At 51.6% G+C, this 14,020-nt stretch overlaps 1 protein-coding gene across 1 annotated transcript; it reads left to right on the forward strand.

Moving 5' to 3' along the window:
* The first annotated feature begins 1,826 nt into the window (after positions 1-1,826).
* On the forward strand, positions 1,827-8,369 carry SERPINE1 (serpin family E member 1). The gene is made up of 9 exons (XM_079121969.1): positions 1,827-1,967; positions 2,877-3,148; positions 3,730-3,963; positions 4,384-4,578; positions 5,587-5,785; positions 6,829-6,929; positions 7,051-7,137; positions 7,786-7,869; positions 8,171-8,369. Exons 2-9 carry the CDS (start codon positions 2,878-2,880, stop codon positions 8,206-8,208), a joined length of 1,209 nt encoding a protein of 402 aa, XP_078978095.1. The 5' UTR covers positions 1,827-1,967; position 2,877; the 3' UTR covers positions 8,209-8,369.
* Positions 8,370-14,020: the final 5,651 nt, after the last annotated feature.

A 14,020-nucleotide genomic window follows, 5' to 3' on the forward strand; every position in this document is an offset into this window, starting at 1 on the left:
ATCACAGCTGGGGCATTTATGGCTGAGGCCTGGCAGCTTGTGACAAGGACCCAGAGGAAGGGAGGGAGGCTCTGCTAAGGTGACCGAGAAGCTGGCCCAGGGCACCTGGAGGGGCCACTTCTAAGAGTGAGCACATTCATCGTCTTCTGAATCCTAGGGCTTGAGACTACCAACCCAGACCCAGGATTCCCCTCTGATCCCTAAGGATGGAGGGCACCACTCTGGGGACATTTCTGGGGGTAGGAGGTGGAGCTGAAGCAGGGCCTTATGTCTCCTCCCGCAGAGAGGTCAAAGACACTGTCTCTCCCTCACCACTGACCACCCTCTGAGGCCCTTCAGACCACAACTAAGAAAAGGAAAAAGACATAATCAGAGACAGATGCACAGGAACAGTCCTCTCCTGTGTCTGTGACCCTCACTTTCCAACTGAGGTTTCCCTTGTTCTGCCGCCACCGCCCCCACCCCCCCCCACCCCCAAGAAGCAGCGGAGGAAACCCAACTGGAGGCAGAGTCAGGATGGGAAAGCCACTCAGCTGTGGTTGCCCTTGGTATCTGTTTACAGAAAAATCCATAACAAATATCCTGATGCCGCCGCCCACTTAAATATCCTGTGACTGCCATCAGCTGTCTCTATGGATACCGCCTGTTGAAACCCAGCACCTACATGGAGCATGACGGTGCATGGACCCGGAAGCCGAGGGCGCTCATCTCCCTGCAGGACTCCTGTGCACTTCCCTGTGGCCCCTCCACTCACAGCATCCAGGAGACATGGCCTCGGGCACCCTATCCTGCCAAACTCCCCAAAATGCCCTCCCCTGGTCCTACATTCGCACACTCGCCGCCGACATCCACCCCAAAAGAACTCAGCGTCACTCTCCCTTCTTCAACCCCAATCCCCGAAAAGCACATCCCATAAGCCCCCCATGAATTGACACCCTGCTTCCTTCTACCCGCCTCCGGGGGCTCCAGCCTTCAGTGTCCACGTGCGGAGGAGGGTGAGGCCCTGCCCCGCGCAGTCACCGAAGGCAGCTCGAAGAAATGAAACCTACATGCTGAACTCCCAGTTCCCTGCCAAGGCTTCACCATGGCAACCCCTGGTCCCTTTCAGCCACCACTACCCCACCCAGCACACCTCAAACCCCAAGCCAGACAGTGCTATTGACACAAGGAGAGCCCTCAGGGGCACCAAGAGAGTCTGGACCCGAGGAGGGACTCAGCCGCGCATCACCCGGGGCTGGGCGGGCACGCTGGGTGGGCACACGGCCCGGTCCTCTGGAACAGTCAGAACCCAGACAATCTCAGGGCACGCTGCATGCCCTCCGGCCACTGGGCTGAGCCCCAGAGCGGGAGGAGCATGCTTTTCAGGAGTTTATCCAGGGAGCTGGGTGGAGAGGTCCACTAGGTTCTAGGATACCTCCTCAGCTACCTGTTTCTCCAGCAAGAAGGGGGAACATGGGCTGTTGGTCCCCAAGCTGAGCACTAGGGAAGTAATCCCGAGCCCTGGTCATTGTGGGTCATCTGGCACAGCCAGGGGTCAAGCTGACCAAAGAGAGAGGGACACGGGCAGCAGGGTGTCAAATCAAAGGAGGCCCATGAACTCACTCAGGCAATCAGGACTTGCTCAATTGTTCCGAAGCCCTCTCACACACGTACACACACAGTGACACGCACACACGCCTCGGCAAGCCCTGGAGAGGGAGGTGCATGGAGGAGGGGGGCCTGCCTGGCGGTTCAGACAGACTTCCAGAGCCAGAAAGTGGGTGGGGCTGCAACATGAGTTCATCTACTTCCTGCCCACATCTGGTATAAAGGGAAGCAGCGGCCCAGGAGGAGCACAGCTGTGTCTGGTTGCAAGGCCAAGAGCGCTGTCAAGAAGGAAGGCCACACCCCCTCCTCCAGCAGCTGCTAGCTAGCCGCAACTCCAGCAGGACAAACCGCCAGTGACAAGGCAGCTTTGAGAACTTCAGGTAGGAGAAAAGCAAACTCCCTCATCTCTCACCTGGGCCATAGGGCAGCCAACTTCACTTCTCAGGACTTTCTGCATCCACGATCCCTACTTTTCCTCTGTACTTTTCCCCCGGAGCCCCTGCAGCTCCAAGCCCATTCTGCCTTGGCACCTTGGCAGTGATGGCAGGTGAGCATGGAGGGTGGTCAGGCCCCATCGCCAACCCTGTCACTCAGAAATAAGGACCTTGACTCTGTCCCTCACCTGCAAGATACTCCCCACTTCCCCACCTCAAGAAAGGGGGTTTTCATGCTGCAAACTCAAATGAAGCTATCTTGGGGGAAGTGTGATAAGAGAATTGGAAAGCATTGTGCCATTCAAAGAAGTACTTATAATTTAGCCTTTCAGCACCTTGGAGGGGTTGGGAGATACACTGGGAATTTTGCAAGATTCTCACAGGTAAAAAATGGGATTAAGCCCAGCGCAGTGGCGCATGCTTGTAATCCCAGCAGCTTGGGAGGCTGAGACAGGAGGATTGTGAGTTTGAAGCCAGCCTCAGCAATTTAGTGAGGCCTCAAGTAACTCAATGAGACACTGTCTCTAAATAAAAAAGGGCTGGGGATGTGGCTCAGTAGTTAAGTGTTCCTGGGTTCAATCCCTGGCACAAAAAAAAAAAAAAAAAAAAAAAAAGAAGAGGAAGAAGAAGAAGGAGAAGGTCTAAGACTCTCTGGAGCTGACCCCAGTGAAAAGAGTCAGATGGGGCCATGTTTAACAAGCTCAGCATGGTTTCATCCTGATCCTGTAATGACTTGGAACCTATTCTGCTCATCTGTCTCCAACTTGCAGCAAGCAAGGGGAGGCTGGCCCGAGCCTGCCCACTCAGCCATCTTCTAGAACATTCCCTCATGGGATCCTCTTCCACTTGCTCTAGGATGCAGCTGTCTCCAGTCTTCCCCTGCCTGGCGCTGGGCCTGGCCCTCCTCTTCGGTGAAGGGTCCACCCTGCACCCACGTGAGTCCCAGGCAGCCCAACTGGCCACAGACTTTGGAGTGAAGGTGTTTCAGCAGGTGGCCCAGGCCTCCAAGGATCGCAATGTGGTCTTCTCTCCCTACGGGGTAGCCTCAGTGCTGGCCATGCTGCAGGCCACCACCGGAGGAGAAACCCGGCAGCAGATTCAAGCAGCAATGGGATTCAAAATTAATGGTGAGAGACGCATCAGTGGGAGACGGGGAGTCAGGTGGTCTGCATAGAGTAGGGCCCAGCCTAGCAGCTGCTGGGGAACGGCTGGCTCCTGCTCAGCCAGGTCAGCCCTTGTACAATACAGGGACTGCCCCGTCGTCTTCTCACACATCCTGTATCCTGGGCCCTTGACCTGCCCAGCGTACAGTGGAACAGACACTTATTAATTATGGTGCCTTAACTCCGCTAAACCACAGTTTCCTCCTCTACGGAATAAGGGTACTAAAAATGCCTACCACCCAGGGGCTGTGGAAATATTCAAGAGAATTGTTTGAAATGTGTGGTGTAACCATTATTATAAAAATTAGGGTTTATAACTTAAAGAGAAAAATATCCTAAACTGAAGAAGGTATAGGACCTAAGACTTAGAAGAAGGGAGAGGAAGAGATCATGGTTTGGAATGCACCCTTCCTCCAGAGACCCCTGAGGGGGCAGAAGAACCTCGGACATCCGAGCAGGGCTGGCCCTCTCCTGGGGGAGGTTGGCCATCTGGGAGTCCTCCGCCCAATGTGAATGTAACACGCTCTGTCCTTGCCTCGGCACAGAGAAGGGCATGGCCCTGGCCCTCCGACAACTGTACAAGGAGCTCATAGGGCCGTGGAACAAGGATGAGATCAGCACCACGGACGCCATCTTCGTCCAGCGGGATGTGAAGCTGGTCCAGGGCTTCATGTCCCGCTTCTTTGGGCTGTTCCGGAGCACAGTCAAGCAGGTGGACTTCTCAGAGGTGGACAGAGCCAGATTCATCATCAACGACTGGGTGAAGAGACACACGAAAGGTGAGCAGCAGGGAAAGGGAGCCAACGAGCGAGGGCCTGCCGCCTCCCAGCCCGCCCCCTTCAGCATCCTCTTTCCTGGAGACAGGTGCTTTAGAACCAGAACGCCATAGCTGATATTTTCCTTAGTTAGACTTTTTCAGGAACCAACACAAAAGGCATCCCTGTAAAGTGAGATTTAATAAGAGCAGCAGTAACACAGACACCCAGTGACCTGATGGTAGTATGGGGACAAAGGACAGGGTGAAGTTTCCAACCCTGATCGTGAACAGGATCCTAGCATCAGGAAAATGTGGTGAGGGGAAGACTTCCCGAGACTCAGGAAGATGGATCAAATTGGAAGCAGTCAGACTTCTCCATTTAACACCTCCCCGTCCCCTACCATTCCCTAACTGGATCCTTTTGATGCCTGGCTGTCCATAGGTATGATCGGTGACTTACTTGGCAAAGGGGCTGTGGACCAGCTGACGCGCCTGGTGCTGGTGAACGCCCTCTACTTCAATGGCCAGTGGAAGACACCCTTCCCGGAGTTGGCCACCCACCGCCGCCTCTTCCACAAGTCTGATGGAAGCACTGTCTTTGTGCCCATGATGTCTCAGACCAACAAGTTTAACTACAGTAAGTACAAGACCCCCCCTCCCCACGTCTCACAGAGAGGGCCCCTCATCCCCGGGGTCTCCCAGAGAATATCCAAAATGTGGCTCTCTGAGGGAGAAGGATCACAGGAAGTGTTTCCCTTTAACCCTAGTAGTCACCCCAGTTTTGACAAATATTTCCCAAGTGGGAGACAACTGGATAATGAGAGCAGAGGAAAGGACTATTTTTTCTCACACCAGACGAAACCAAACTCCAGCAATCCCCTCGGGCCCACATCTAATCAACCACCCATCCTTGTCTCTCCACTTCTGGGTTTGTAATGTGATTACGTAGGGCTGATAAATCCTACTGGGAGAAGGGCTATGTGGGAGTTGAGATTAAGGGGATGAGGATTGGAATGAAATAGTGACTGGGTACAGGGAGGAGGCCAGTGAAGGTCAAGAAGGTCAAAACAGAGAAAGAAAAAACAGAAGACATTGAATTTTCAGAAGAGGAGGGAAATGGAAATCAAACCATTGAGTAGGGGCTGGGGCTCTATACCAAGGGCCTAGTGTGCGAGAAGCCCTGGGCTCCATCCCCAGCACAGGAAAAACAAACCAACAAGCACCACTAACATCACTGCATGTGGACTGTGATGTGGTTCCATGGTAGAGCCTAGCATGTGTGAGGCCCTGGGTTCCATGCCCCAGCACCAGGGGTCAAGGGGACAACATATAGACAAACGTGGAATGGGAACAAGGGGAAGGGAAGCCTCAAAAGTTGAAACAGAAGCTGAGCATAGTCCCAGCAACTCAGGGCCAAACATTCAAGGCCAGCCCAGGCAACTTAGTTAGACCCTATCTCCGATTTTTAAAAATTTTAAAAAGGGCTTAGTGGTAGAGAGACTCTAATACTAAATAAACAAGCTGGAATTGAGCTTGGCTTCCAGAAAGAGTGGAGAAGACAGGCAAACTAGCTCAAAACCCAGTGCTGGGTTGTTTTAATAAGGGCTGGAGCCATTTCCAACCCGCCATCTTGGTATCTTCACAGCTGAGTTCACTACCCCCGATGGCCATTACTATGACATCCTGGAGTTGCCCTACCACGGGGAGACCCTCAGCATGTTCATCGCAGCTCCCTATGAGAAAGACGTGCCCCTCTCTGCCCTCACCAACATTCTGGATGCCCAACTCATCAGCCAATGGAAAGGCAACATGACCAGGCTGCCCCGCCTCCTGGTTCTGCCCAAGTAAGCCCACCCCACGCCACGCTTGCCAATGTCCTGACCTCACCATGTGCCCCTCCTCTGTCTCCTGGTTCCCTGAAATCACTGCCCCCATGTTGAGTTTCCCAGATCTGTGATGCCTGCCGAGTCAGGACACATGTGGGAGGCTGGAGGGAAGTACTCTGGCCTGGGTTCCATTATGATTCCTCAAATCATCCCTCTGCCGGTTTCCTCTGGAGGGAGATTGCTAGACTCTGTCCCCACCCTCAGAAATACCCAGTGAGAGCCAGTCATGGGTAAATGGTGGAGGGAACAGGAAGGACAGTATTCCCACCCCCACCTCCTAGAATCGACATCCTACCGATGGAACAAAAGGAACCACTTTGGAGATGGGGCAGCCTGAACTTGAGCTTCCGGCTGGAGTTCCAGGAGAGCAGATTTTCTCAATCCTTCTACAAAGCAAAGGGGGTGGAGAAGGCTGAGGCTGGGTAATTCCAGAAATTCCGGGACATTCCCACAGGCTTGCCCCAAACTTTCAGATGCTAAAATGACAGGCTTGGGGAAAGAGGAGAATTTAACTGGTTAGCTGGCTGTTTCTCTCACACGCCACACACATAAAAAGCCAGATAATCAGGCGTGCCCTGTTGGGAAGCAGAGAGTGCCCCAAACCTCCCTGCTTGAGTCCTCTTCAGGGTTAGCTCTCCAAAACACAGTCTGCAGACCAGATTTTTATTCAAACATCCTGGTAGGAGAATTTGCCCTTGGCCCCCTAGTCAGATTGAATAAAATTATGCTTAAAATACTGCCTTATTTGAGGAAAGTAATTAGTCACAGGTTCGAGGGGGTGAGGAGATTGAAGAAGAATGTTCATTAATATTAGAAACCTCCAGCAAAGGGAGAGACTCTGCAAATAGATTTGAAAAACAGACAGGCCCCATCCATGTTCCCATGACTTCCCACCCTGTTGGTCTGTCCCTGGGGATGCCTGACTGGGGACAGGGAGGGGCAGACGCTGCCAGTAGGAGGAACAGAGCTTGAGCTGTCTCCCCTCCCTCTGCTGCCTGCAGGTTCTCCCTGGAAACTGAAGTTGACCTCAGGAAGCCCCTGGAGGACTTGGGGATGACCGACATGTTTAGCCCCATCCAGGCGGACTTCACGAGTCTCTCAGGTGAGAGACTTTTCCCTCCTGCTTTCTTATCCCCACGGGTACTGGGGCCCCCGAAAAGGACGGAGGAGGTGCTCTGAGACGGGTGGCTCATGGACCCTGTCTGTATTCCTCTCTGCTGCAGTCCAAGAGCTTCTCCACGTGTCACAAGCACTGCAAAAAGTCAAGATCGAGGTGAACGAGAGTGGCACGGTGGCATCCTCCTCCACAGGTGAGTCCGCCCAGGGGAGGCTCCACCAGCCTCAGCCAGGGCTGCCAGGAGGGGCCACCAGCAGGCGCCACCAGCAGGCGCCTCCATCACCCTGCAGGCTAACGAGTCCCAGATCCCATGGACCTGCTGCCCTGTTCCATGCAGGCCTCTCTGCCCGGAGCACAATTCCCATGCGGAGGACAATGGCCCTGTCATCCCCCTCCCACACCTGTTTCCCAGCCTGGAAAGGGGACTCACTTTCCCCGGGACTCCATTCCCTCACCCATGAGTCCTCCCGAGGCCCCTGAACGTGGATAAGTCCTCCAAAGGAAAGCCCGGGCTGGTCCCACAGTGTGATGAGACCTGAAGGAGCTTGATTATCGTAAGCCCTAACCGGGCTTAGGGGTGTGTGTGTGTGTGTGTGTGTGTGTGTGTGTGTGTGTTGTGAGTGAACCACTGAGATATCGACCCAACTCCTGGAGGAAACTCGTTCTCGTTCTCGGAGGACATCCCTAAACTCCTAAGACCCCTATTCCGGGAAACAGAATCCTCCTGAAAGTCACCTCCCAGAGTTGCCATCAGACGGAAGGCCGGTGACACCAGAGCCCTTGGGATCAGTACAGGCACTGGCAGAGATCCCTGTCCTAAGACATCGTCCTTCTCTTCTAGCCATTCTGGTCTCAGCCCGCATGGCGCCTGAGGAGATTGTCATGGACCGACCCTTCCTCTTTGTGGTTCGGCACAATCCCACAGGTGAGCACGGGGTCCCCCGTCCCCCCGACCTTATTGTGTGGGGTACACAAGTCCATACAGAGGTAGGCTTCCCTTGGCCCCCTGACCCCAAGGACTCTGGGCAAAGAATATAGAACTTGGTTCCACTCCTGCCCCGGGAGCGGACAGTGCCCTGCGTCAGACCACATGGTGGTGGGGCCCCAGTCCTGACCTGGCCCCGTGTGCAGCTGTGACCCCAGACAGCTCGCCCACCTGCTCAGGTCTCAGTTCATCCATAACCTCACGCCTCCTCTTCTCCACTCGCATGCTTCTCCCGCCTCAGGGGCAGTCCTTTTCATGGGCCAAGTGATGGAGCCCTAACCCGAGGACAGGAAGCCGCCATCTGGGACTACACTGGAGATGTGTCGAAAAAGAAGGAGCCAACTCCGGAGAAAGGAATGTTTGTTTTGATGACTCTTTCTGGAGAGAGAGAGAAGGCATCTGTCTCTTTTTACCCCCAGTGGTAAATTCTGTCCAGTTGACCTCCTAGACCTCAGCCTCTCTCAGGAGTGGGAGGATCTTCGCGTCCAACCCCCCAGCTGGAGAGACCCCTGAAGCACGAAGGTCTCCAGGCCAGACCGTAAAACCCGCAGAACCTCCGGCGCAGTTGCATCTGCCCATCTCCCTGCCGGCTCGGCCTTCAGCCCGGGTTCCCACGGAGGCCCTGTCAGAAGGGAACCAAGGGGCTTGCAGAAGCCTGTGTGCTCCTAGGAACGATTTGTGTTCCAGTCACGCTGCTGTCACTCTTGCGCTGTCTGCCACCCCTGCCGAGGCTGGCGACAGGCCAGAGAAGGCCCTCTGAAGGCGCTTTCATCTCCATGTCCACTCTGGCACTGACAGCGCCCCCAGCTCAGAGGCCGCGGACTGACAGACCGCAGGCCCACCGCGCTGGGCCTCCCCGCCCCCCCCACCCTCCCCAGAAGCATCCTGCATATGTTTTTTTGGAGTGTAGGTGACTTGTTTACTCATAGAAGCAGGTTTTTGCTTCCCATAAACTTTATTCTTGTAGGAATAGAGGAAGAAAGGTCAGATGTGTGCCCAGCTCCTCACCCAGACCTCCTTCCTGGTGGCCAGGGTGGGCCGCCAGGGGTGTGTTTGAGTATTTATCTCAGCCTTGCCCTTGTGGGCAAGAAAGAGGGCTAAGGAGAAAGCGTTATTTAGACTTGCACGTAGTGTTCCTCCGAGGGCTGTGTCATGTGTCCCCGAGCCTGGCACTCCACCCTCACCCCCCGTGGGCGCTGCGTGGTGGTGGAGTGCACACTGCCACCTTGTGGCTGCCTGACCCCACAGCGCCTCTCTTTCCACTTGACGGATTTAGGGCCCCTGCCAAGGTGGTCAAATCACAGACCCCTTTGGGTACCAAAAGGATGGGGTGGGTGAGAGAGACCCGAGGGGGGACAGGATGGCTTCAGATTTTTCCAATGTATTTCAGAGCAGAAATGCAAGGCTCTGCATGACCTACCAGGACAGAACTTTCCCCAATTACAGGGTGACTCACAGCCGCAGTGGTGACTCACTTCAATGTGTCATTTCCGGCTGCTGTGTGTGAGCAGTGGACACGTGAGGGGGGGCGGATGGAGGAGACAGCTAGCTTGGAGTCAACCACCTCCCTTAATCCATCTTTTTGAAAACCGACCAGCTGGGGTACGGCACGAAGACCCATCTATTGAAGAATGTCATCTCATGGAAGCTGAGTCATCCCGCCACCCTCTTCTCTGAAATAGCCTCATTCACTGTTTTTGTTTGTTTGTTTGTTGTTTGTTTCTGAATTCATTATGCACTGGACAGTGACAGTCACCATAGGAGTCCCCAAACGTGGGGCCGAACGTTCTCGAAGTTGTGTTGAATTATATGCTTTTTCACTTTTGATATATAAGTAAAAAAAATTTATTTAAAAAAAATAAAATAAGTTCAAAGAATGTGCCAAAACAGTCCCTGCTTTTAGCTTCGAGGTTTTGCATGGTACCAGGAACAGAAACCCTGCTACCTCTCTGGTGGCAGGGACCGTGGTGAAAACCACATTCACAGGCACAGGTGTGTTGACCTGCCGGGGGTCAGTCCCTGAGGCTGGTCACCACAGGTCTGCAACAAAGACGTGTGTGTGTGTGTGTGTGTGTGTGTGTGTGTGTGTGTGTGGTGAGGGTGGAGGTGTTGATTCTCCCCTGGAACCATCCGCAAAAAGGAAAGAGGGCCTGGGGTGTAGTCAGTGATGGAGCAAGGAGCACATGCTTAGCATTCACAAGGCCCCGAGTTCAATCCTTAGCATCCCCAAAAGTTGCTACAAGTCTTGGGCTGGGGATGCAGCTCAGTGGTACAGCACTTGCCCCCCACACCTGAAGCCCAGGGCTCAAACCCCAGCACCAACAAAAAGAAAGAAAGTGAAAGGATCCCCCAAATGTTTTCCACCCACTCAGGTGGGCCTGATCACACTGTTCCTACAGGTTTTCAAGAGTATTTCCTTCCACCACCAAATGCCCCCAGTCACCCACCCCTACTCCCCATCTTTCTGGCAGCAGGTCAAGTCACCCTCCTTTGACCTAGGATTGCCCTTGAATCAATCCAGCCACCGCCACCCTGGACCTGACACTCCCTAGATAGCCTTTCTGGGGCAAAGCAAAGCCCCACTCCCTGGCCATGATGCTTGCAGGCACTTCCTACTCCCCACCTGCACCTAGAAATCAGGTTCTTTGAAAACAAAGCTCTTTTGTTATATGTACTCTTAATAGCCTCCTTAAAACAATTTCCCAAGAGACTTTTATTCTCTTCCTCCAGGGTTTCTGTGTGTGTGTGTGTGTGTGTGTGTGTGTGTGTGTGTGTGTATACACATGTTTGTTTTCCAGTGTTGGAGATGGAAATCAGGACCCCAGAGTCTCCCTGCATGCTAAGTAAGTGCTCTGCCACTGAGCTACACCCCTCAACCCCCTCTGGTACTTGGAAAATTCTTGGCAGAGGACAAACTTCCCCCAATTAGTTTCTGATCACATTCAAAACTAACTTTTTAACTAAAAATAAAAACATTGTGTGACATCCAGCTCCAGAATTCTATAAAGATAGGCCAGGCCCAGTGGTGCATGTCTATAATCCCAGGCATGGAGGCTGAGGCAGGAGGATCCCGAGTTCAAAGCCAGCCTCAGCAAAAGCGAGGTGCTAAGCAACTCAGTGAGACCCTGTCTCTAAATAAAATACAAAATAGGGCTGGGATGTGGCTCAGTGGCTGAGTGCCCCTGAGTTCAATCCCCGGTACCCACCCCCCCAAAAAAAGAACTCTAACAATAGGATTGATAGATCCAACCCTCTGGATGCCCAGCTCATTTCTAAATAGGAACTAAGCACCTATGTGTTCTGCATCAAAACACTGTCTTGGGGTTAAGAGGTAGTGAGTTCTCTGTCCCTGGCAGGATTCAAGGACAGCAGGTGACTGATGGAGATGCATCAGTGGTCAGGGTGCAGATTCAGTGACTTTTTCAAATTACAAAAACAAAAAACCCCACATGCTTATAGTAAGATATCCAATCAGTTTAAAAGATAAAAGTAGAAATGTAAGAGTCCCCCAATTTCTTGGGTGTTCTTTGAGAGCTCTGTTAAGCATTTACAAGCATATTAAAAATTTGTTTCTTTCACACAAATAAAATCACAGTACATGGAGATGCACGGCACGTGGTGTGGTACCGCTTGCCTTATCTGTCTCATGACGCCTGCTGGGGGCCTTTCCCGGTTCATTTTGCCAGCTGTGTATATAGATGGACTATGGATGTCCTTACCCACCAAGGAGGGCCATTGCCTGTCTTTGTCACCAACAGTGCTGCGGTAGACACCCTCTCGTGTGCTCGGGTATCCACAGAGTAACTTTCTCATGGTGTGACCGTCTCCTTTAAGAACTTTCCATTCCTAAAATTGTGTGATTCTGGTAATACAAACATTTTCAAATGGTGTGAAACAATCAAAAGTGGCCATTTTGCCTGGTGAGAGTATTACCTTTTCTTAAGCTTAAATAAAACTTCACAACTCCTACAGAAACCTACTGCTGTGACTAAAGATAGATTTTATTCTGTGAACAAAAAGAACCTTCACAGTATCTTCTTTTCTCTCTCTTAAATGATGTTAGACTTCCTTGGAGCAGATTCTGATCATAATATGTTTGAGAGTAAACCCTGCCAGGTATTCATGACTCAATCATGTCAACAGCACCTCCCCGCCCTGCTCCTCCCAAGGGCCAAGCGGGGCATTCGTGGGCACAGCAACGTGGTGTGCTAAGATGTGGGCACCCCCTCCTTATGGATTCCTCCCTCTCGATTCACCTTTGTCAAGTTTTCTCTTCTCCCAGGAGACTACTATAGTGAGAGGGTCCCCAAAGTCCAACCAACCTGGGAAGGAAGGGTCTTCTCCTTAGAAAGTCAGAGGAAACCAAGGCAAGAGACTGGAATGGGTGACTCATGACAGTTGCTCCCACTTTAGAGAGAAAGGCTGTCTTTTAAAAAAAAAATTATTTGTTCTTTTTAGATATATATGACAGTAGAATGTATTTTGACATATATTCATGGAGTATAACTTATTCTCATTAGGATTCCATTCTTGTGGTGGTACATGATATGGAGTTACACTGGTCGTGCATTCATATATGAACATAGGAAAGTGATGTTTGATTCATTCCACTGTCTTTCCTATTCCCATCCCCCCTCCCTTCCCTTTACTTCCTTTTGTCTAATCCAGTGAATTTCTAATCTTCCCTTTCTTGCTACGAGTCAGCATCCACATATCAGAGAGAACATATGGCATTTGGTATCTTGGGGTTGGCTTAGTTCACTTAGCATGACAGTCTCTAGTTTCATCCATTTACTGGCAAAGGCCATAATTTTATTCTTATTTATGGCTGAGTAATATTCCTTTGTGTATATACACCCCATTTTCTTTATCCATTCATCTGCTGAAGGGCACCCAGGTTGGTTCTATAGCTTAGCTCTTGTGAATTGAGCTGTCATAAACATTGATGTGGTCGCATCACTGCAGCATGCTTATTTTAAGTGCTTTGGGTATATGCTGAAGAGTGGGAAAACTGGGTCAAATGGCGGTTCCTTTCCAAGTTTTCTGAGGACTCAGAGAGCTAGTCTTTTAATCTCATGAGTTTACATCCTTCCTGTGCTATCCTCCCTGTGCAACCAGCAAGTTTGTAGGGCTAAGATACAGTTGTGGAGCTAGAGAATCAAAGACCCTAGAGGTCACTGGGCCTTCTTTTGGCTAGCTTAACCCAGAGATGCAAACATTGGCCCAATCAGATTCACAAGATAGCTCTGCTTTGGGATTTGTGACCAGAACTTCATCTGGTAGCGAGTGTCCTTTTTCCTGCCTTACCCTCTTCGCAGATCCCACTTTGAGCTCACAGTGAGTAGCAAGGGTCCTGAAGGTAACAGTCCAAGAACTCAGGGACACTGAAACCCAGGTACATCCTTTGACCTCTTTATACCCTGAAAATATGACCAATTCCAGGACTTGGGCTGGGGACTGAAGAGTGACCCATTTGTAACGTATTTTCTTAGAAACCTAAAGAGACTCTTTTTGTACAAAATGTTTCAAAAACCAGGACAAGTTAGCTCTAATTCTGTAGTATACAGTTCAAAAACTGGCCATGCATGCTGAGAAGGTTCAAGAGACAAGAATTCTTCAAAAGGCCCCCTTGTCCACAGGGGAAGTTCGCATCAGGAACTGCCCCACTTAACAGCATGCTCAGCTTCTCTGAAACCGCAAGGACAAAGAAGAGCATGCGGTGTCACAGCGCGAGGCCTGACCCCCGGTTTGACTTTGCCCTGGCCCCCTTCCTTGGCTGTTCAAAGTTTTTTTTCCTTTCTCGAGTTCTTTAGGGATGAAACACTAACAAGACCTGCCTCTGGCCACCGTTTCTGCGGATTTCTTGTCAATCTCACACCATGAGGTTATGTACCTGACCATCGAGGGCCACGGGCATGAGTGTTAGACGTCCCTTGAAGGTAAAAATATTCTGTCAGGACAACATTGATCCAGGAGATACTATCTGTTTTCCAAACCCTTTTTTGAAGTGGCTCCTGAGGTAAGTTTTGTCGTAATGAGTGGCAAACGTTCATGGAGAGATGAGGGAACCTAAGACATAGAGAAGTTAAGT

This window comes from Sciurus vulgaris (genome assembly GCF_902686455.1).
Source record: "Sciurus vulgaris genome assembly, chromosome: 18".
NCBI lineage: Eukaryota > Metazoa > Chordata > Mammalia > Rodentia > Sciuridae > Sciurus > Sciurus vulgaris.

Excerpts from the sequence above, each read along its gene's own strand:
- SERPINE1 (XM_079121969.1), top strand. The coding sequence starts at position 2,878 with ATGCAGCTGTCTCCAGTCTTCCCCTGCCTGGCGCTGGGCCTGGCCCTC. Across the intron at positions 6,930-7,050 it reads GGACTTCACGAGTCTCTCAG|TCCAAGAGCTTCTCCACGTG; the intron begins GTGAGAGACTTT and ends TCTCTGCTGCAG. Across the intron at positions 7,870-8,170 it reads GGTTCGGCACAATCCCACAG|GGGCAGTCCTTTTCATGGGC; the intron begins GTGAGCACGGGG and ends CTCCCGCCTCAG.